General features: G+C 53.1%; 1 protein-coding gene across 1 annotated transcript in view; it reads right to left on the bottom strand.

The window, feature by feature from the left end:
* Positions 1 to 428: 428 nt before the first annotated feature.
* Ergic1 (endoplasmic reticulum-golgi intermediate compartment 1) overlaps positions 429 to 23647 on the bottom strand; it is a 42208-nt gene continuing 18989 nt past the window's right edge. Inside the window, exons 4-10 of the mRNA XM_013015967.1 lie at positions 19144 to 19238; positions 15807 to 15931; positions 9312 to 9416; positions 8272 to 8332; positions 5352 to 5452; positions 2990 to 3277; positions 429 to 491 (exon numbers count right to left, since the gene is read on the bottom strand). Of these exons, the coding sequence (XP_012871421.1) occupies positions 429 to 491; positions 2990 to 3277; positions 5352 to 5452; positions 8272 to 8332; positions 9312 to 9416; positions 15807 to 15931; positions 19144 to 19238 (838 nt within the window). The remainder of the gene's footprint in view (positions 492 to 2989; positions 3278 to 5351; positions 5453 to 8271; positions 8333 to 9311; positions 9417 to 15806; positions 15932 to 19143; positions 19239 to 23647) is intronic.

Below are 23647 nucleotides of genomic sequence, written 5' to 3'. Positions count from 1 at the left end.
CAGCAAAAAGCCAGACGTGGAACTGTGGTTCAAGTGATCAAGTGTTAGTGTTGAATGAAAACGCTCAGGGCTGGTACCCAGGTCCTGAGTTCGAGCCCTAGTACTGGTGGGAAACACCAGCAACAAAAAAACACCCACTAGCTTTTGGGCCGCTTTCAATGGGAGAATCCTATCACTCGATTTGCTGTACTTTTGGTGGGCAACCACCCCAATTTTGGCCCCTGGCCACTTCCCCCAGAATAAAACCCATCACGCAAGCCGAGAAAGACGCCACACGTGTGAAGCCGGCCAATCTGTCACCACCACCCACTTGAGGGAGATCTCAAAACAGGAGTTGCGATCAAGTGGCTGGGGACAAATGTGCGGGGGGTGTGCATGTGTGTGTGAGAGAGAGAGAGAGAGCAAGAGCGGCTGGCACTTGCCTGTTGTCACTTATAATCTCCTGATTTCTTTGGAGGAGCAATTTCCTGGCGGAGCGTAAAGTATAAAGTCTGCACAGGCGCAAGGCATGCTGGGTACGCAGAGGGGACCGTTACGCTGCTTGCAGGTTTTGGGGGGGAAGGGGGGAGGCATCTGCTCAGGTTGCACACCCCGGAATCCTTCAGGAGGGGTGCCCTGGAGGGGTCCCCCATACTTAGGACGTACTCTGTGCAGAGCCCCACACCTGACAGGTCTGTCCCCAGCCCCCCCCCCACAGCTGACAGGTCTGTCCCCAGCCCACCCACAGCCACATTCCCAGCCGCTCGGGTGCCACAGGACCACACCCGGCTTAAGCCCCCTCTTCATCAGCCCCCCCCAAGGCTATTTGTAGAGGACCCCCCACTCAGAGAGAAAAGGGGGGGGGAGCCAGCTGCAGGTTCCTGTGGTCAAGGCCCAGCCCCGCTCTCCCTCCGTGCCCTGGCCACCCACACCCACACACACACACACACACACACACACACGCACATGCACGCATGCACACACGTGCGTGTCTTGGTGCCAGTGTCATCTCGACATCTGCTGTCCTTGTGTGACAAGGGGCTTTGTAACTTCACAATGACGCCATCTGTCGGGGCAGCCGGCTGTCTCTGCACCTGACCCCCCCCCCTGCCTCTCCCCCCCCGTTGCCATAGCAACAAAAGGGGGGGGCCGGTGGTTCAGGAAATCTAGCCGATAATGATGGTGGGCCCACGCTGGATGGGGTGGAGATGGTGGGACTGGTTTGGGGACCAAAAAAAAAAAAAAGGGGGGGGAGAAGCTAAAGGAGTCATGGGGTGTTTGGTCCCTGGGTGGGAGAGGGGGGTCCTCCCGGGTGGCTTTGGGGAAATCTCCAGCTCCTCCAAGGTCAATGGCTGACCTTGGCTGGTTAGGGAGGCCAGCCTCTATGGAAGGAGGCTGGAGGGCCTCCATTGTGGACATCCCAGTCCCTTTCAGGGGGTCTGGGACTCCCCCTCTTCTCTGGCCTCACCACCTTCTTTTGGGGGAGCTTCCCAGACAAGGACTTAGGTGGGGGGGGCTCTTTTTGGACCCCCCCACCCCTACTATAGAGCATGGCAGTCCTTTGGTGCTCCTTTTTCGAATCTTGCCCAAGTATAGGGTTTGGCCCATGGAAGTTTCTAGAATGGGAATTTCTACAAAGCATCAACCGTTGGGTACGTGACGTGGCTTCATTCCTCCACCATCTGCCAAGTGAACCCCGACGCTCCGGGGCTTAGGATGCGTTCCACACGGGAGCCAAGGGGACAGGACGTGGGAGAGGGAGGGACCCTCACCCCACGGGGAGGCCTGGGCCGGGGAGGTTCTGTCCCCGAGATGGCTCAGGCCGCACCTGCCTGGCCAGAAGCACTGGTGCAGCTATTTGTAGGTCAGCCACACAAAGAGAATGACAGGGAATCAGCTCCCAGAACCCCCCGGGATGGGCTGGCCTGGGGGATCTTGGGGAAAATCATTTGCTCATAAACCCTTGGCTTTAGGGGTCTGTGGAATAACTCCTGGCCTACGTAGCTAGGATTCTAGGCATGAGGTATCACCCCCAACTTGATTTTTCTCTTAATGAGTCCCTTTCGCTCACGTTCTTTGTCTTGGTGGTCTGGCTCCATTGGCATATATGCCCTAGGCCTCCACTCTCCAAACCAGAGCTGAGAACTGGTAGCTCACATGCTTGTAATCCTAGCTACTCAGGAGGCTGAGACCTAAGGATGGAGGTTCAAAGCCAGCCTGGGCAGGAGAGTCTGTGAGACTCTTATCTCCAATGGACCACAAAGAAAACCAGAACTGGTGCTGTGGCTCCATGTAATAGAGTGCTAACCTTGAGCAAAAAGAGCTCAGGGACAGCACCCAGGCCCCAAGTTCAAGCCCCAAGACCACCACCACCACCACCACCACCAACAGTATGAATCCAAGCTAGGCGCTGGTGGCTCACGCCTGTAATCCTAGCTACTCAGGAGGTAGAGATCTGAGGATCGCACTTCAAAGCCAGCCCAAATAGGAAAGTCTGAGAGAATCTTATGTCCAATGAACCACCAGAAACCCAGAAGTGGTGCTGTGGCTCAAGTGGTAGAGCGCTCGCCTTGAGCTGATGAGCTCAGGTGCCCAGGCCCAGAGTTCAAGCCCCAGGATCAACAAAAAAAGAAAAGAAAAACAGAAAACTGACAGGTTCTTAAAGCTGCCCCAGAGAAAACCAGACAAGGTATACACAGCAGCCACAGAGAGAGAAAGACAGAAAAAAAAAAAAAAATCTGACAATTGTTTACTGCCAAAGAAACACAGAAAAGAATATATCTTGCTAAGAATAATTTCCACATATTTTTTAAAGCTACTGGGTGGCTTGCACCTGTCATCCTAGCTACTCAGGAGACAGAAAAGGCTGTGAGACTCTTCTTTCTAATTAACCAGAAAAGAAGCCGGAAAAGGAGATGTGGCTCAAGTGGTAGAGCGCCAGCCTTGAATGAAAAAGCCAAGTGAGAGTGACAGATCCGGAGTTTAAGCCCCAAATACTGGACACACACACGTAATAAAGTAACTGGAGAATGCCAAGATGTGCTTCAACCTGGAAAATAAGCTGCGCGAGAAACACCCTGGACACTGATGTCTTTCTTGTCCTATTTCCCAGCATCCCTGGGGCCCGGCGGCGCAGGCTGGGGGTTAACAAGGCCAGGCGGGGCCGGGCACTGACCGTGGTGATGAACCTGTACACGGGCTGTCTTCTCTCCGTGTACTTGACCGTGATGGGGCTGAGGTCATAGCGGAACCAGATCGCCGGGATGATACGGCCAGTGTGGCTATAGGCGACATACTCCTGGAACAGAGGAAAGGAGGGGGGACATGAGAGCCAGAAACCCGGGCCTTCTGGAAAGTAGGGGGGCCCAGATTGCCCAGGGAGGAGGGGGCCTTCCCCCTCACCCCACCCCCTTCGGATTCTGCCACCAGCAGCTCTTTGGGTAACACACTGGAGACATCTTGGGCCCATTCTGCTATGGGCAAGTTTACCCCGTAACCCGGAAGCAGTGTCAGAATCTCAGGCTGCATCTGATAGTAGAGGTACCCCCCCCAATAACTCGTGGGCTGCACAATGCCCATTCTGTCAGCGCCTCCTGGGTCTGACTGCTGGCTTTCTGGGGGTGATGGCTTCCCCATTAAAGGCAAGCATATCACTGTCCCTAACGCTGCGACAGGATGCATTTTGACAGAGGGACACGGGGTGCAGACCGGGGCCATGAATGGCCAATGCGGAAGGGACATTCTGAGCTTCACAGGACCAAGAGTCCTGCCCGTGCGGCTGTGTGCGCATGCGTGCATGCTTTGTCTCTGCACATGCATATGAGTGCTGGCTACGTATTTGCATGTGTGCCCGCACTCGCGCATGCATGCATGCATGCATGCCAGGGATGAGCACAAAAGCCACGTGGGAATGAGTTGAGGGGCTGAATGAACAGTGTGTCAATGCGTCAGTCTCTGTCCTCACGGGTCAGAAATGATGACCAGTAGCCCTTGTCCAGTCTGAGAACTTCTGAGAACTCCCTCTAGTCTACTGTCACTTTTCTCCAATAAGGGGAGACCCACACTGGGGTACCCCAGCCCCAAACGCTGGGCCTGGGCCAGCTCAGGTTGCTCTCAGGGATAATGCTGAGATCTGATCGCTGCTTTTTGCTTACAGGGCAGACTGGGGCCTGTCCGGGCTCTCTGGGGCCTTGGGGGAAGAATGCTCAGCTTAGCTTTCTCTAGGAGAGCTGAGGGGTAGGGTGACTAAGGACAGCGAGAAAGCATGAATTAATAGCAGTAATATTAAGTGTCACCCTACCTTCCTTTCTGGGCTCAGCATTTTTTTTTAAAGCATTGTCTCAGTGGACAACCATCTTATTTATTCGCTCATTCATTTATTCAGTCATTTTTTGTGCCAGTAGTAGCTCTTTTTTTTTTTTTTTCCTTTTACTGCTGTTGTTGTTTGCAGGGCTTGACCTCTGGGCCTGGGCAGTGTCCCTGAGCTTCTTTGTGCTCAAGGCTAGCACCCTACCACTTTGAGCCACAGCGCCACTTCTGGTTTTCTGGTGATTCACTGGAGATACGAATCTCATGGACTTTCCTGCCCAGGCTGGTTTTGAACCGTGATTCTCAGATCTCAGCCTCCTGAGTAGCTAAGATGACAGGCGTGAGCCACTGGGCCTTGAACTCAGAATCTCGCACTCTCCCTGGGCTTGTTTTGCTCAAGATTGGTGCTCTGCTAGTTGAGCCACAGCTCTACTTCCTGCTTCTTGGTGGTTCACTGGACAGGAGCCTCACAGACTTTCCTGCCCAGACTGAATTTGAACTTCAATTCTCAGATCTCAGCCACCTGAGTAATTTAGTGGTAGAGTGCTAACCTTGAGCAAAAGAAGCCCAGGGCTTAGGCTGGGAAGGTGGCTTAGTGGTAGAATGCTTGCCAAGCATGCATGAAGCCCCGGGTTCGATTCCTCAGTACCACAGACACAGAAAAGGCCATTAGTGGTATTGTGGCTCAAGGGGTAGAGTGCTAGCCTTGAGCAAAAGAAGCTCAGGGACAATGCCCAGGCCCTGAGTTCAAGCCCCAGGACTGGCGTATACACACACACACACACACACACACACACACACACACACAAACTAATGCTACTCAAACTATCCTCAGAATGAAATGGGACCTTTCTCAAATGCATGGCTTCTGGCTCTTGGCTGCTTTTGCTTACACAGCTCACACCCTCAACTCCTGGTTAGAGTTTTCTCCCCTGGATTCTGTTGCTATCCTAACAGCAAGGATCAGATTTTTCATTTTCTCAAGGCCTGACAGAAACTGCTCTTGTCCTCTGTCCTCTGCCAGCAGGGGGCGCAGCTGCACAGCCCAGGCCTGGCGCACCCACCTTGTTGGCCACCGTATACTGGTAGGAGTACCGCTGCTTGCCACTCTTGTCTTCATACACGGTGGGCACGATCTTCAGGATGTAGTCGTGGGAGGCCAGAGCTGTGGAAAGGGCACAGGAAGAGGCGGGAGAAGATGGGCCTGGCCCCGCCCACAGGCACGGCACGGGGGCGCCTGCTCCCATTTTCACCAGCCAAGACGATCCATCTTCAACTTCTCCCCGCCAGTGACAGAGCATTTCCTCCCGCATGTACAGAATTATTACAACTCTGGAAATAACCCAAATGTCTATCACCAAGGCAAAACCGTGAGTGTGAGGGGAGAAAAAGAAAAGGAAAAGAAAAAGGCAAAAAATAAAAAACCACAGCCGGGCGCCGGTGGCTCACGCCTGTCAATCCTAGTTACTCAGGAGGCTGAGATCTGAGGCTCGTGGTTCAAAGCCAGCCTGGGCAGGAAAGTCCCTGTGAGACTCTTAATGCCAATGAACTACTCCAAAATCAAACAACCTAAGTTACTGAAAAAGGGTAGGAGAAAGGCACTTGCTAATATGTGTGGATAGGTGGAATTATGAAAGATCTAGGAAAAGCTGAGCCTCAACTTCTGGCAAGAAAGGCATTTGAGAAAGATCCCATTTCATTCTGAGGATTGAGTAGCATTAGTGTGTGTGTGTGTGTCTGTGTGTGTGTCTGTGTCTGTGTGTCTGTGTGCACCAGTCCTGGGGTTTGAACTCAGGGCCTGGGCACTGTCCCTGAGCTGCTTTTGCTCAAGGCTAGCACTCTACCCCTTGAGCCACAGCGCCACTTCTGGCTTTTTCCTGTGTATGTGGTACTGAGGAATCGAACCCAGGGCTTCATGCATGCAAGGAAAGCACTTTACCACTAGGCCACATTCCCAGCCCAACCTCTGAACTTCTTTTGCTCAAGGTTAGCACTCAACCACTTGAGCCACAGCACCACTTCTGGCTTCTTTTCCATGTTTAGTCAAGATAAAAGGGTCTCAAGAGACTTTCCTACCCTAAGATCTCCGTCTCTGGAGTAACTAGGATGGCAGGTGTGAGCCACCAGTGCCCAGAAAGTAGCCATTACTTTTAAGACAAACTGGCTATCAGTTCTATTGTATGGGGCTTAAACACCGTCTCCCTTAGTTTTTTCATTCAAGGCTAGTTTTTTTTTTTTTTACCACTTGAGCTACATTTCCAATTTCGGGGTGGGGGGGTGTGTGTGTTTTTCTGGTTCATTGGAGATAGTCTCACAAACTTTCCTCCCCTAGGCTGGCTTTGAACCTCAATCCTCATGTCCCAAGCCTCCAGTATAGCTAGGATAATAGGTGTGAGCTACAGGCGCCCTGAGGCTTTCAGTGTTAAAAGGGAGCTCATCAGTGGGAAGAACTGCATCATCTGTGATCGATTTGCTCTCCCCTTTGGCAAAGAGTGACCCACACTTCCCCCTCCATCCTGAAGCAGCTCATCTCCCTTCCAGAATGAATGGGGGAGGACGCAGGAACTGGGCCTTACTCAGCGCCCTGTCCACAAAGCCCTGCACGGGGCCTGGTACGGCGTGGACCGTCGCAAATGCTTATGAATGAATGAACGCACGGAACAATGACTGGACAAAGCCATGAATGGGCCAGGAATCCATGAATCAGCCTCTGATAAGTGTGAAGTAACGGGAATTGAACACCAGGCTGATTGACCGAAGATCGGCCCAGCGCTGCCGGATCTCAGCGGGGGAAAAAGCCCGAACTCTCCCGTGGGCCTTGAGGGATGCTGAGAAAAGCGGAGGAACCTTCTACCATGCCTTTCTAGAATCTTCCAGGGAAACCACAGAGCGAAAGCAACATGGAAAATGCCGGCCTGCGGGTTTAAATCCTGCTCTCCTTGAATCTTTCCTCAAACACTCATCTGTCAGAGGGGTGGGGACAGAGAACATTCCAGGCTCCAGCACAATCCCTCCCTGCCTCTTTGTGGCTCTTGCTGAGTCTCCTAAGGAGAGGAAAAATATTTCTAGAATCCGGTTGGATAAATCTGGGAAAAACCTGGAGCCTCAGGGCTAAAAAGCCTGGGGAAGACTTCAACACACCTTGTTCAATACCATAGACCGAAAACATAGACCCCAGACCTCATTCCTCAAGGGTCTCTTGCTCAGGGGTCCGGGTGGGGCTCAGCACCCTTATTTTAAATCAGGAGTCCAAAGACTCCCCTTGACATAATGAAAGAATGAATGTCTTACCCAAATCACACTTCTACACTATGTTTATTAGAATCTGTACAGGCCGGGTACTGGTGGCTCACGCCTGTCTGTCATCCTAGCTACGCAGGAGGCTGAGATCTGAGGATCACAATTGGAAGCCAGCCCAGACAGAAGAGTGTGTGAGACTCTTATCTCCAGTGAATCACCCCCAGAAAGCCAGAAGTGGGATTCCATTGGTTGAGTGCTAGCCTTGAGCACAGAGCTCAGGGACAGTGCCTAGAACCTGAGTTCAAGCCCCAGGACTGGCACAAGTGCATGAGTGCGTGCACGTGCACACACACACACAACACACACACACACACACACAGAGGCTGCCTTTTACTTTTTTTTTTGTCGGTCATGGGAATTGAACTCTGGGCCTGGGCGCTGTCCCTGAGCTCTTCAGCTCAAGGCGAGCGCTCTACCACTTGAGCCACAGCGCCACTTCTGGCTTTTTCTGTGTGTGTGGTTCTGAGGAATCGAACCCAGGGCTTCATGCATGCTAGACCAGCACTGTACCACTGAGCCACCTTCCCAGCCCAAGTAGCTGCCTTCTATGAAGCTCTGATATAATGCCCAGACCACTTTCTTCCTCCCATATGGCAGGGATTAAGTACATTCTCCTCCCCTCCCCCTGTGCCTCCTCTGGGCAGATTCCAGGGGGAAAACACCGCCTGGGGCTGGGGTACTTACGGTTAGAGCTGAGTCTGTCTGCACCCCCGAGAGCATTGAACGCACCATGGACATTCTGCACCTGTGGAGAGGAACGGTGAGGGAGGGAATGGGGGGGGGTGGTACCTCCAGGCCAGGCCCTGCTGTGAGGGACTGGCCAGGTGCCCCCCACCCTGGGGATCCCTTCCTCAAGGGTGACACAGGGGTCCAGAGGGGTTTAGCTCATAGAAAAGCTGCACAGAAAAGCGGAGAGCCTGGGGCTCACGCCTGTCACCCTAGCTATTCAGGAGGCTGAGAACTGAGGATCGCGGTTCAAGGCCAGCTCAGTGAGACTCTCATCTCCCATGAGCCACCAGGGAACCAGAAAGCGCTGTGGCTCAAAATGGTAGAGCGCTGGCCTTGAGTGAGAAAGCTCAGAGACAGTGCCCAGGCCCCGAGTTCAAGCCCCACCACCAACAGCAAAATAAATAAATAAAGAAGGGGAAAATGTGCAGCTCCGGAGCCGGCACAGGTGAGGCAGGCAGTGGGCAGGACCCGGCCTGCTGGCTTGGGTGCTGTCCCTGAGCCTTTTCACTCCAGGCTAATACTCTACTGCTCGAGCTACTGCTCCACTTCCGGTTGTCTGGTGGTTCACCGGAGGTAAAGAGTCTCGTGGACTTTCCTGAACTGCAGATCTCAGCCTCCTGAGTAGCCGGGATTACAGGGTTGAGCCACGGCTCCTGGTATCACCTGGTTTGTCACACAAAATCCCCTTAGGAGGCTGCCTGGGATTCATTCTCCTGGCCTCCAACCCAAGGAGTCTCAAAGCCAGCCTGGAAGGGAAAGTTCGAGAGACTCTTATCTCCAATCACCCAGCAGAAAAGCCAGAAGTGGCGCACTGTGAGCTACATAACCTTCCATATATTAACAACCGCCTAGACTCTGGCAGGCGCTCAGAGCCACGGAGGAGCCGTGGAAGGCAGAGGTTTGGCTCTGGAGCCATAAACACCCGGCCCCCAAGATGGATTCGGGTGATGAAGCAGAGCCTCCGCCGGGCGGCCCTCCCCAGGCCCCCCCCTCACCTGCAGCGTGTCCCCAAAGGAGAGCTTGTGGATGGCGTGGGTCATGTCTGGGTTCTGCGGCTGGGCGGTGGCGCTGTGTGTGGACACGTGGAAGTTGCCGGGGACCTGGGAAAGGAAGGTGGGTGTTGTTAGGAAGGGGATGGACTGCAGGTACTGCGTGATCCAGGCACGCAGCAGACACCGGGGTCAGAGAGAGAGAGAGAGAGAGAAAGACCCTCTCCCTCCTCCCCCTCCTTTCCTTTCCCCCCTCCTTCCCTTCCCTTCTTCTCTCCTCTTCCTCCCCTTCCCCTCCTTCTCTCTTCCTACTCCCCCCTCCTTTTCTTCTCCCCCTCTCCCCCTCCCTCTTCCTCCTTCCTGTCCTCTTCCCCTTCCTCCCCCCCCCTTCTCCATCCCAGAAGCCCCATGGGTAGCACAGGCGCCTCCCCCGCTTCCATCCCCATCCTGGGGTGCAGGATCTCGGGGGCCCGTGTGAACCCCTAACTCACTTTTTCCTGTCCCAGCCCAGGGCAGCAGCCATGGTTTCACCCCCATCCCCAACCTGGCCGCAGCTCAGCGCCGACCCCCCCCAAGGCCTGGACCCCCGTGTGGATTAGGGTCTGCCCCCCAGTTCCCACGCTGGGCTGGGGCCTCCCCCGAGGGGGGGCCCCCACTCCCCATGCTGCCCTCGGGAGGGATTCCCGTGGTCAGTTGTGTTAGGAGGACTTCCAGCCACGCGATGCCACCTGAGCTAAGGAAGCCTCCTGTCTTCCTGCGGTGTCCCGCCTCGAGTATTTCATTACAGCAAGGGAGAAAATGAAGCCACTGGCCCCGCCCTCCCTGCCCCGCCCCTCCCGCTCTCTCCTCCCAACTAGAGCTGGCGCAAAATGCCCCCTGCAGAACAAGAGGCCTGCCTCAGTGGGCCCTCCGTGCCTGTCCCGGCCTCCTGAACCCCCGCCCCCCACGGCTTTCCAGCCTTCCCCCTTACAGCTGCGTTTGCCTGTCCTCCCAGAGCCCTAACCTCAACATCGGTCTCAAACCAAGCAGCAACAGAAAAAGCAATTGGCTGTCATCCCCCCAACCCGCCAGCTGCTGGGCACGGCCCACCCATTTCCGCTCAGGAGTTTCCTCGGCTTCCTGCTGCTAGAAAGGAAACTGCAGGCCGGGGGGTTTTGTCTGCTGTGTCCCCAGATACGTTCTCTAGCCACCCCGAGTCATAGCAGGTGCCCCGTTAAGGGAGGAAGGAGCAAGACCTGTCATCTTTTAGCCCTTAATACCAGACATGGTGCCAGGTTTAGAGAAAGAACACAGACATGAGCCTTAACCCTGGTTAAGGACCCCATGTGTGACACAGACTGAGGACTGAGAGACCGGGGGATCTGCCCTAGTCTGGGATCTGCACTAGGAAGGCTGGGAAAGGTACCTGAGTAAGAAGGAACAGCATGTCTTCAGAACTAACTACATGGCTGGGAAGGTGGCTCAGTGGTAGAGCGCTCGCCTTGTATGCATGAGACTCCGGGTTCGATTCCTCAGCACCACACACACAGAAAAAGCCGGAAGTGGCGCTGTGGCTCAAGTGGTAGAGTGCTAGCTTTGAGCAAAAGAAGCTCGGGGACAGCGTCCAGGCTCTGAGTTCAAGCCTCAGGACTGGCAAAAAGAAAAAAAAAAACTATTCACAAGAGTTTATACTTGTAGCTCATGCTAGCTACTCTGGAGGCTGCTGAGACCTGAGGATCAAGGTTCGAAGCCAGGCTGGGCAAGAAATGTCTGCGTGAGACTCTTACCAACAATCACTGAAAAAGTGGTAGAGCACTAGCCTTCAGCAAAAGTAGTTCAACCCTCCAGCACCTGAACAAAACAAACAAACAAAACCAAACAACAACAAAAATCCCAAGGCCATCCATGTGGTCCTTACCTTGTCAGAATTTTAGAATTTTCCTATGCAGTGATCAGGCATGGGTGGGACTTGGGTTGGGGACCCCGGCCACCTGCTTCCATCCACGATAAAAGTGAATGAAGCCAGGCGCTGGTGGCTCACGCCTGTCATTCTAGCTACTCAGGAGGCTGAGATCTGAGGATCGCAGTTCAAAGCCAGCCTGGGCAGGAAAGTCCGTGAGACTCTGATCTCCAATAAACCACCAGAAAACTGGAAGTGGTGCTGTGGCTCAAGGGGTAGAGCGCTCACCTTGAGCTGAAGAGCTGAGGGGCAGCGCCCAGGCCCGGAGTTCAAACCCCATGACTGACAAAAAGGAAAGTAAAGGAAGAGCAAGATCTGTCTTGAGCACCTGCCCCCAAGCCCCGCCCCCAGGGGCCAGGACTCATCCGCATGCATGCTCATTGGCTGGCTGCCTGCCTCCCTCCCTCGTTCCCTGGGCCAGAAGAGTCCGTGCAGGTGGCTGAGTCATGTCGGCACATACTGTGTGCAGAAGAAAGGAAAAAAAAAAGGACGACGCTTTTAGAGCCTGTGACGTAGGCATCTACGTCAGTGCCTCTGATGGATTTAAGAAACACACTGCTGGGGCCAGCTCCCCCCACACCCCGCACCCCATCCCCGGAGGGTGAGGTCTCCTCCCCGCTGGATACAGCCGGAGGCGAGAACGCCCATGTGGCTGTGGGCTGATGGGGGTGATGGCCATCCGGGCTGTCAGCAGCCATCGTGACTGGAGTCCGCACGGCTCCCCTTCACCCCCAAAGAAGGAGGGAGAGTGGGTGTGGACAGAAGGTGTCTGGGGCCACAGTGGTTCAATGACACTTGAAAACCATGTTTAAAAGAAGTAGATGCACGGCTGGGAAGGTGGCTCAGTGGTAGAGTGCTTGCCTAGCATGCATGAGGCCCTGGGTTCGATTCTTCAGTACCGCATACACAGAGAAAGCCTGAAGTGGCGCTGTGGCTCAAGGGGTAGAGGGCTAGATGAGCAAAAGAAGCTCAAGGACAGTGTCCAGGCTCTGAGGTCAAGCCCCAGAACTGGCAAAAAAAAACAAAAAGAAGTAGATGCCACCTCTGCCACTCTGCTGCACTGCTACTCAGGAGGCTGAGATTGAGAATCACAGTTCAAAGCCAGCCCAGGCAGGAAAGTCTTGTGAGACTCTTATCTCCAATGAGCCACCAAAGAGCCAGAAATGGTGTTGTGGCTCGAAGGGATAGATCATCAAAAAAGCCAGAAGTGGAGTTGTGGCTCAAGTGGTAGGTAAAGCACTAGCCTTGAGCACAAAAGCTCAGAGACACCGCACAGACCCCGAGTTCAAGCCCCAGCACAGAAAAAGAAAAAAAAAAAAAAAAGAGAATCAGATGCAGGGTTGAGCACCTGTGGCTCCTGCCTGTAATCGTAGCTACTCAGGAGGCTGAGTTCTGACGATCATTGTTCAAAGCCAGCCCAAGCAGGAAAGTCTGTGAGACTCTAATCTCCAATGAACTACCAAAAAGCTGGAAGTAGAGTGGTTCACATTAGCCTTGAGCAGAAAAGGTTAGGGACAGTGCCCAGGCCCTGAGTTCAAGCCCCAGGCCACACACACACACACACACACACACACACACACACACACACACACACCTGAACACGATTCTTTAGCAATGCATCAAATAATAAAGCCTGAGTTCAAGCCCAAGGCTACACACACACACACACACACACACACACACACACACACACACACCTGAACACGATTCTTTAGCAATGCATCAAATAATAAAGCCTAGGGGAGGTGAAATGCTTTGCTGCGCTTACACAGGAAGGATGAGCGTACAATGTCTTTGCAAGTGTTTTGCAACCTTTTGAATAATATATAAATCCAGCAATTTCTCCTGATGGAAAAAAAACCTCGGCTTACACTATTCCTGCTCAATGTCTACTGCAGAAGGAAATGCAAAGCAGACTTTGAGCTTAGAAAGAAAAGAGAGAGAGAAAGACAGACAGACAGACAGACAGACATAATTCTTGCCCCTTGTCCAAGTTCCCGGATCCCTGAAGGAGTTCAGGGGGTGTCTGTCAATCAGCCTCACGTTGTTTGGGGGTGGCGGGGGACCCCAGGACTGCGATGAAGCTCCCAGCCTCTGTCAGCTCGCTGAACACCGCTGCTTCTCCAGTGGATCAGAAACTCTGGGAGGCCTTGTTCTACTAGGGCTCAGGAGGCCGGAAGTGGGGGCGGAAGTGGGGGCCCTGAGGCCCTCCCCCTCATGTCTCCTGCCCTCCCCGCTCCTCCACTGGCGCCCACATGGACGCCCGCAGCTCCACAAAATCGCCTCTATCTTCTACTTAACACCCCTAATGAGAACCCTCAATGAACCCCAGGACAACCATCTGATGGCTGCCACCTGCTTCCCCACAACGTGAAGACACCCGGATGTCACCGCAAAAATGGCTTCCCCCAGTTAACGGCTGTGCTCATCCGCCACATCCAACTCGTGGCCAGGCCCTGCCGACGCTCCCTCCATCACTCCAGTCCCCACCAGTTACCCAGAATGCCTTTCTTTTCCTTTCCCTTCTCTGCCTTTCTTTCTTTCCTTCCTTCCTCCCTTTATTTTCTATTCCAACCCTGGGGCTTGAACTCAGGGCCTGGCGTTCTACCACTTGAGCCACAACCCCACTTCTAGCCTTTTGCTGGTCATTTATTTATTTTGGTCCAGTCATGGGGTTGAACTCGGCCTGGGCGCTGTCCCTCAGCTCTTCAGCTCAAGGCTAACGCTCTACCATTTGAGCCACAGTGCCACTTCTGGCTTTTTTCATTTTTGCTTATGTGGTGCTGAGGAATCGAACCCAGGGCCTCAGGCATGCAAGGCAAGCGCTCTACCACTGAGCCACCTTCCCAGCCCCCTGCTGGTCATTTAGAGATAAGAGTCTCATGGACTTTTCTGCCTGGGCTGGCTTCAAACCTTGATCCTCAGTTTTCAGCCTCTTGTTTTGTTGGTGGTGGTGGGGCTTGAACTCAGGGCCGGGCACTGTCCCTGAGCTTCTTTTGCTCAAGACTTAGCACTCTACCACTTGAGCCACAGCGCCACTTCCAGCTTTTTCTGCTTATGTGGTGTTGAGGAATCGAACCCAGGGCCTCATGCATGCCAGGCAAGCACTCTACCACTGAGCCACCTTCCCAGCCCCTCTTGCAGCTGGGCTTATAGGCAAATGCCACCGGCTCCAAGTGGGACTTGTGATGGTTTAACTTTAGGTCCGATGTGTTTAGATTGTACGTGCACACGCACCACCTGTCTCTAAGGTAGACTTGGCCAGGGGATTGGTTATTTCTGCTCACGTGTCAAGGGCTGGGGGAAGGAGGGGAGGAGCCATGAATGACCAGTGATCCTGGGACTAGGAAGTGGAGACACAGGATGTCGGGGCTGTGTGACCTTGGGGGAGGTACTTAACCTCTCTGGGCCCCAGCTTCCAGTGGGAAGCTTCATGTGTCCAGAGCTGAGCAGAATGCAGGCACGTGCTGCTCAGGGCCCAGCCCCAGTGCCCTGGCCATTCATGCCCACCCCTGGCGGGAAAATCAGCCAATAACAGATGGGGTCCTTTGGAGCTGATGTCCCCCCTCCTCGCACCTCCCCTGCTTTGCCCCCCCCACTACAGCAACTCACCCCTCTGAAATGCCCTCAGCATGCACACTGCCACCACCCATCAACAGAGCTCTGCGGGTGGGTGCCAGTGGCGCACGCCTATCCTCCAAAGAAACTCAGGAGGCTGAGGTCTGAGGATCCTGGTTCAAAGCCAGCCAGGGTAGAAATCTCCGTGAGACTCATTCTCTCCAATGAGCCAGCAGAGAAGGTGGAAGTGGAGGTGTGGCTCAAGTGGTAGAGCGCTAGCTTTGATCGAGAAAGCTCAGGGAAGAGTGTGAGGTCTTGAGTGTCGCCTCAGGAGCGACACAAAAAGGAATGAATGAATGAGTGAAAATACAAAGCTGCCGGGCGCTGGTGGCTCACGCCTGTCATCCTAGCTACTCAGGAGGCTGAGATCTGAGGATCGCGGTTCAAAGCCAGCCCGGGCAGGAGAGACCGTGAGACTCCTATCTCCAATAAACCACCAGAAAACCGGAAGTGGCGCTGTAGCTCAAGTGGTAGAGCGCTCGCCTTGAGCTGAAGAGCTGAGGGACAGCGCCCAGGCCCAGAGTTCAAGCCCCACGGCCGACAAAAAGAAAATACAAAGCTGTACCATCTGCTGACCACCCTGCAACTAGCACCCCTCTGAATGTGAGAATCTCAGATGAATGAATGAATGAATGAGTGTGTAGTAGCTCACTGAATCCCCACTCCACATCAAAGAAGGGAAGCCTTGGCTCAAGGGACTTGGGACACATTCCTGGGCCAGCAAGAGAGGAGCTTAGCACCCAGGCTCCCCCTCAGCATGGGGAGAAGATCAGCCCCGGTGCACCAACTGTGACACCCCCAGAAGCCGGAGTCTCAGGGGAAGAGCCAGGGCTGGACTCTGCCCCCTGCTGGCCGCCAGGGTGGGAGTCAGGGGTCAAGGGCACAGGTCCATCACCTGGGGATGGGCGGGCGGGAGGGAGGGCAGAAGGGGGGGGGCGCCATACCTTGTTGATGCTGAACTGGCCCTCGAAGCGGCAGCCCGCCCCGTTGTTCAGCGGGATCTTCATGGAGTTGTCGATGTGGCCCACCTCGTGCCGGCCCATCTCATCCTGGATGTCCAACCCGACCACTGTGGATGCCAACGGAGCGGCATGAGGCCCGGCCCTGGCGTGCCAAGATGCCACGCCCACACCCAGCAGCATAGGATGGAAAGGAAGTCAGCCAGCAGAAGAGAGCCAAACACCCCCCCACACACACACACACAAATATCCCCATTCACCAGGAAAGCCCTGCCCATGGCCGGACAGAGAAAGCAGAGGTTCCAGGGCCTGGGGGGTCCTCGGGTATCTGAGTCCCGATCTGCAGTTAACCAGCTGAGAGGACTTCTTAACACCCCCCCCACCTCAGTATAGCTCTCTGTGAAATGGGAATGATCAAAATGCAACATGCCAGCTGGCTGCTTGTCATCCGAGCCACTCAGGAGGCTGAGATCTGAGGATCGTGGTTCGAAGCCAGCTTGGGCAGGAAAATCTATGAGGCTCTTATCGCCAATGAACTGCCAAAAACTGGAAATAGTGCTGTTGTGGCTCAAGTGGTAGAGCACTAGCCTTGAGCCAAAAAAAGCTCAGGGACAGCATCAGAGGCCCTGAGTTCAAGCCCCACAACCAACAAAAATAAATACAAAGCCCCAGCCAGGCCCACTAATAGCTCATGCCTATAATCCTAGCTAATCAGGAGGTTGAGATCTGAGAATCGAGGTTCAAAGGCAGCCCAGGCAGAAAAATCTCTGAGACTCTGATCTCCAATTAACCACCAGGAAACTGGAAGTGGCGCTGTGGCTCAAAGTGGCAGAGCACTAGCTCTGAGCAAAAAGAGCTCAGGGACGGAGCCCAGCCCCGAGTTCAAGCCCCACAGCAGAGAGAAACCAAAAACCCACAAGTGGAGCTGTGGTTCAAGTGACAGAAGACCAGCTTTGAGAAAAAAAAGCTAAGGGACAACACCCAAGCTTAGAGTTCAAGTCCCAGAACTGGCCAAAAACAAGAAAATAAAAATGAAAAAAAAGTATGGATGAAATGAAAGAGAGTATGGATGTAGTAGCGAAGAGATCTAGAAAATGTTTAGAACAGAGATTGATGAACAGTAAGTAAAAAGAATAAACAGTGAATCTTGAACTCTCAAGCTGGGGGGGGGGGGTGGGGGGAGACAGCTTCATCATTCATTCATTCATCATTCATTCATTCATTCACACCTTCCTTTCCCCAAAGCCTCTTTCTCCCAAGGCCAGGGAAGGAGACACACTCTGAAGAGACCGGCCACTGGCTGCCTCCTCCGGGGACCTCTGTGCGTTCTCTAGGTTCCCATCTGCATACCTCATGGGATAAGACAGCCTTGGGTCCTGGTCCTGACTCTCTGGGCATCTGTTATGGCAGTGTAAAATGGGCAGGTCGGTCCTGCTGCAGGGCTTCAGATGGCCCAAGAGGCAGGCCAGGGCAAGATCTTGGATCCTGTAAACTACAGAAATGCACAGAATTCCCTGGCAGGAGCGGCCGAAAGGAGGGTATGACGCAGAGTGCAAACAGCTGGAAATGACTGGAAAGAGAACCCGCCATACAAGGCATTGGGGCCCAGCCGGTGGAGAAGAGCATGGGCCATCCAGATGCTGCAGATGACGCTCCCAGGGTCTGTATGCCTCCCAAGAATACAGGGGGCCTCCAGCCGGGCTCTGTGGCTCACGCCTGTAACACCAGCTGCTCAGAAGGCTGAGCTCTAAGGATCCTGGTTCAAAGCCAGCCCAGACAGGAAGCTCTGTGAAGATCTTCACTGAACCACCAAAAGAAAACCTCAGAAAGTGGAGCCGTGGCTCAAGTGGTAGAGTGCCAGCCTTGAGTGAAAAAAGCCAAGCAAGAAAGGAACACAAGGCCCTGAGGAGAGGAAGGAGGAGGGAGGGGGGAAAAGGAAGAGGAGGGGGAGGAAGAAGGGGAGGGGAGGAGGGGAAGGAAGAAGGGCAGGGGAGGAGGGGGAGGAGGCGGCCCCATGATGCTGGGCTCTAGGATGGATGGGCAGGTGGCTGTCTTGAGGGAGAGCAGTTCACCGTGGGTCACTGCCTGGAGCCAGCATGAAGCGTGGTACCATTTCCGCCCTTCCCCACTCCGGGGTGTCTGTCGGGTGTGACTAAGACTTTCCCTACGCCACAGCCACAGCCGATTCCTGCAGGAGAAGCAGCCAGAGGAATTTTTTTTTTCCAAAAGGGAGGGGAAAAAAAAAAACAAAACAACAACCTCAAAAAATATTCAAACTAAATAAACCTGACATGATTTCGACATCTCTGGCTTGAATCCTGCTGTAGATGCAAAGCTGTGATGTCATGCTCACCCAAAGCAGTAACAACGGGCCGGCACGGCTAGAGGCTGACCCAATGTTCTTGTCCTGCCCTGGCCTTTTTCACAGGAAAGAGAGGTATGGGCTGGGAGGGGCAGGGTGGGGGGGAGGAGGGGGGCAGCACCAGCCCCTTCCCTTCCAGAGAACGCCAGCTCATTCACCAGCAAGCCTGGAGATCATCGCATCACTCTCCTGGAAATCACTGCTGCCAGATCCCACTGAGCCCATTGTGCAGATGGGGAAACTGAGGCAGCCAAGGCCTCGTTTTCATTTTGCCCAGGCCAGGTGGCTCATGCCTAGAATCCCAGCTACGCTGGAGGCTGAGATCTGAGGATGACAGGTTTAGAGTCTACCCAGGCAGGGAAGTCTGGGATATTCTTACCTCCATTGAACCACTAAAAAGCCCGAAGTGGAGGTATAGCGTAAGTGGTAGAGTACTAACCTTGATTCAAACAGTTCAAGCCCCAGTACTAGCATTAACACACACACACACACACAACACAAAACACAAAACAGGCCTGGGAAGGTGGCTCAGTGGTGGAGCGCTTGCCTAGCATGCATGAAACCCTGGGTTCTATTCCTCAGTACCACAGACACAGAAAAAGCTGGAAGTGGCACTGTGGCTCAAGTGGTAGAGCATTAGCCTTGAGCTGAAGAGCTCAGGGACAGTGCCGAGGCCCAGAGTTCAAGCCCCAGGACTTGGGGGGGGGGGGCTTGGGGGGGAGAGCAGGGGTTGGAAGTGTGACTCAGTTGGTACAGCACTAGACAATGAGTGAAAGCAGCAAGCAGGTACTGAGTTCGAGTCCCAGTCTTGGAATGAAAAAACAAACATGGAAAGCGAGCAGACAAGCATGCAAAGGGGCATCATGGGGTGAGCACTGTTGGCAGCTGGCGTTATCTGCACAGTTCATCTTGGATCGCTTGCCACGGGAGGCGTGGAGTCTTGCTGTTTGTGATACTCACATTCGCAGTGCAAATTGGGTAAACTGATGTTCAGGCTGACATCAATTTTCCCTCCGCTGTTCTTATCTGGGTCATCAACATACAGCTCGTTCACCCTGGGGGACAGACAGAAGCCTTTATGAAGATAGAGGCACCGATCTTGGGGACACCAGACACCCGCCCCCCAAGCACAGGCCCCTGAGAGGCCCGGATCTCAGCCGATCCTGAGAGGAGCAGATAGGGGAAAGTATCTCTTTTGAGGTCAGACCGGTTCAAGTTCAAATCCTGGATCTGATACGCTCTAGGGTCACTTTCTGAGAACTCTGCATTGATGGGGAGGAGAAATACCTCACTCATTACTAATGGAGAGGGGGGGCGTGTTGAATATTAAAATAAGAAATGGAGCCAGGCCCCAGTAATTCAGGGATAGCTCCCAACCCTTCAGAGCAAGGGGGGGCGGGGGGAAGAATGACAATACCACTAGGGTTCAGGGCCTAGCGCCACAGACACACACATCTTGCCATGTCTCCACCCATCTGAAAAGGCAGGAAGTCAAAGACCTAGGGTAGCTTCTGGTTGGCAACACTACCAGACGACTGTATGAGCATCTGGGAGCTGCTGTAACAAGTGAGCACAATGTTACTGGCGTAAAACAACCAAAATGAGTTTGAACCAGGCGCTGGTGGCTCACGCCTGTCATCCTAGCTACTCAGGAGGCTGAGATCTGAGGATCACTGTTCAAAGCCAGTCCAGGCAAGAAAGTCCCTGAGACTCTTATCTCCAGCGAACCACCAAAAAGCTGGAAGTCATGCACATACACAGAAAAAGCTGGAAGTGGCGCTGTGGCTCAAGTTGGTAGAGCGCAAGCCTTGAGAAAAAAGAGCTCAGGGACAGCACCCAGGCCCTGAGTTCAAACTCCAGGACTGGCGTGAAACAAGAAAAAGCAAGCACCAGGAAGGATCTTAAAGTGTTTAGTACATCTCTAGCCTGAATCACCAAGCTATTAATGTGGGGTTTGTCCTAATCCTCAGATGACAGAAATTGCTTTGGAGGCAAAGACTCTCTGCTATGATCGGCCAATGCTGTGTCAGATCTGAAGAGCAAAGTGACCAATACACAGCCTTCCTATAGCTCTCAATTCACACACATAAAAAGGGGCGGGGGGAGACCTAGGCAGAGATAGGGAATCAGACCATCCAAGGAGTCTCTCAGGGCTGTGGTTCAAGAGGTAGAGCATCAACCTTTGAGCAAAAAGTAAAGGAATGGTGCAAGGCCCTAAGTTCGAGTCTCAGGACCACCACCACACACAAAAATGATCTTATACTTGCCTAATGCTTTCCCTCTCTCTGACCTCCCGCCTTCCTGATGGAGGAATTCTCTTCAATAAATCACCAACAAGCTGTAAGTGGCACTGTGGCTTACAGTGGTAGAACGCTAGCCTGGAGCAAAAACAGCTCAGAGACAGAGCCCAGGCTCTGAGTTCAACGAACAAACCAGTGGATCTATGTTTAAAGAAAGTATCTTTTTTCAAAAACGTTTTTTGCCAGTCCTGGGGCTTGAACTCCTGAGCTTCTTTTGCTCAAGGCTAGCACTCTACCACTTGAGCCACAGCACCACTTCCAGCTTTTTCTTTTGCTAAATTTTTTGTGCATTATTTTTTTCTATCTTACAATGTCTACTTTTTTTTTCTTATTGTGAAAATACCGGACAGAGGGGTTACAATTACATGGACAAGATAATGAGTACATTTCTTATCAAGCATTGTTGAGGTCTCCTCCTTTGTTTCCCCTACCCATCCTCCCCCCACCCCACCCCCAAAGTTGTAAAGTTCGCTTTTTGATTTAATGTCTTGTACATCTCATTATTGCAATGAGTCCACATGTATCCCTATTTAAACCATTTGTTTTTTCCCTTCCCCTCCACAAATTATACCAACATCAAATACAGTGAAAGCAGGGGTTATACCGTGGGGGAGGGACATACAAAGCAACAAAAAAATCATCTTACAAATGTTAGAAACAATTGCATGAAAGCAAAAACATTTGAATATTTATCTTGGGGTTCATTTCACTTAACATCTGACCTTTTCTGCTTGTCTCAGACATATACTAGTTATTCCAAGTAAGGGAAACCATGGGACCTATGTTTCTTTGGGCCTGGCTTACTTCACTTCATATAATTTTTTCCAAGTCTTTCCATTTCCTAACAAATGGGGCAATGTCATTCTTTCTGATGGAGGCGTAGAATTCCATTGTGTATATATACCACATTTGCTTGATCCATTCATCTACTGAGGGGCATCTGGGTTGGTTCCATATCTTAGCTATGGTAAATAATGACTTCCAACTTTTTCTCTGTGTGTGGTACTGAGGAATCAAACCTAGGGCTTCATGACTTCTAGGCAAGCACTCCACATTCCCAGCTGAGAGTATCTTTATTCTTAAGATTACATAGTAGGGAATGGCTGAGCATTCTCAAATCTCCACTCGGGACTGCTCTGTGTGTGTGTGTGTGTGCGCGCGCGTGCGTGCGTGCTGGTCCTAGGGCTTGAACTCAGCACCTGAGCACCATCCCTGATCTTTTTCACTCAAGGCTAGAGCTCTACCACTTGAACCACAATTCTACTTCCAGCTTTTTACTGGTTCATTGGAGATAAGAGCCTATGGACTTTCCTGCCCGGGCTGGCTTTGAACTGTGATCCTCAGATCTCAGCCTCCTGAGTAGCTGGAATGACAGGTGTGAGCCACTGGTGCCCGACTTGTACTCCTATGTCTGCTTTTAGTCAACTTGCTGCTTTACGACACTTTACGACTCCTTAGCTTCTGAATACTTTACCTGGCTGAGCGATGTCCAGGCACCCCAAGAGGGTACCTGGGAGGGATACCTGCAATCTCAACAGTCTTACATGCCCCAGAACAGAGCAAACAGAGAGGCCCTGAGGAGGGAGAAGGGTCACAAGAGGTGAGGCTGAGGACAATGGCTTGCTGAGGGCCAGGTACAAGCCTCCTCCTTCACCGCAGCCTGACTTCTATGTGATGAGTAATGGGCTTACAGGGTGAGTCGCATCCTGGCCACCGCTGGCCTATCCCTGCCCAGAGAGTGACACTCTTCCTGCAGCTGCTCACCTTTCCTACCTGGCGCAGCTGCGCACGTCACGGGATGACGTCATCCCCTGGCAAGCCTGCCAGGTGACCTCAGTGCACAGCCAGGTGAACCCCAGGTGGGGCCTGGGATGAGCTCACACCCCACCCTGGGGCACAGGAGAACAAGATGGCCAGCTGCCCGGAGCTGAGGGGTCACCCGGAGGACCACAGTGCCAAGGGGGGCGGGGGGAGGGGCTGGATGGCAGAATGGGTCAAGCCAGCCCAGCAGCTCTGGGCAGGGGTTTGGTTATGTAACCCCAGGACTAGCTGCTTGCTCCGGGCTCCTTCCTGGAGGGCCAGGGCTGCGGGATGAATCAGGTTCCATCACCAGATGAGGTCAATTCGGCACTTTCCACATCCAAAGCAAATGTTCCGAGCCCCGCTGGGCCTTCTGCCAGTCCAGCCAGGCGCCGGCCTTGCCAAAACGCTCAACTGGCTTTCTTGGCTAGGGCTGGGCCGGTTCGGTTGTCAGAAATCAGCCCCGCTGGAAAGAAAATAAATGCTTTTTTTTTTTTTTTGGTAGCTTTGCTGTGGTTCTGGAATTCTCCATGACCTGGCAGCTCTTCTTGCCAGTGCAGCCTATGAGCAAGCCCACTGGGGTGTGGGCAGGCGGCTGGGACGAGTGGCTTCGCCTCTCTGAGCCTCAGTTTCCTCATCTGCACTGAAGGAGCTCTGTTTGAAAATAGGCCAAACAGTCTAATAGCAATGAAAGTAACAACAGGGTGACGGAGGAGTGAAGGACTGGGGACAGAGCAGAACCTTCGAGAGAATGTAGAATAGTATATGTTTTGTCCCCGGTAATGGCTCAATGGGTACAAATAGGTGATCATTCACTGGCTGGAGCCTTTCAGACCTGTGCACTTTGCAGAGTCCGAGTTATAAAAGGAAAGAGAGAAAATGAGGAGGGGAGGGGAAAGGCAAGCCAAAGAGGAAACAAGGTATGAATGCACCAGTAGTTCATGCCTGTGATCCTAGCTAACCAGGAGACTGACATCTGAAGATCTGGGTTCAAATCCAGCACAGGCAGGAAAGTCTGTGAGTCTCTTATCTCCAATGAACCACCAAAAAGCCTGAAATGGAGCTGTGGCTCAAGTGGTAGAGCACCAGCCTTGAGCCAGAAAAAAAAAAACAGTAAGGGGCAGAGCCCAGGCCCCAAGTTCAAATCCCACTACTGGACACACACACACACACACACACACACACCTCCCTTTATTGACTGAGTTCACACACACACACACACACACACACACACACACACACACACACACACACACACCTCCCTTTATAGACTGAGTTGAAACAGCCTGAGTTGGGAAACAGATGTTGAGGCTGTTGCTTGTGACATCTACTTAAACACATTCACCAAGATACTCTGGGGGAGC

This window comes from Dipodomys ordii, unplaced genomic scaffold (assembly GCF_000151885.1).
Source record: "Dipodomys ordii isolate 6190 unplaced genomic scaffold, Dord_2.0 Scaffold29, whole genome shotgun sequence".
NCBI classification, from domain to species: domain Eukaryota; kingdom Metazoa; phylum Chordata; class Mammalia; order Rodentia; family Heteromyidae; genus Dipodomys; species Dipodomys ordii.
This window is presented reverse-complemented; position numbering and strand designations above follow the sequence as displayed.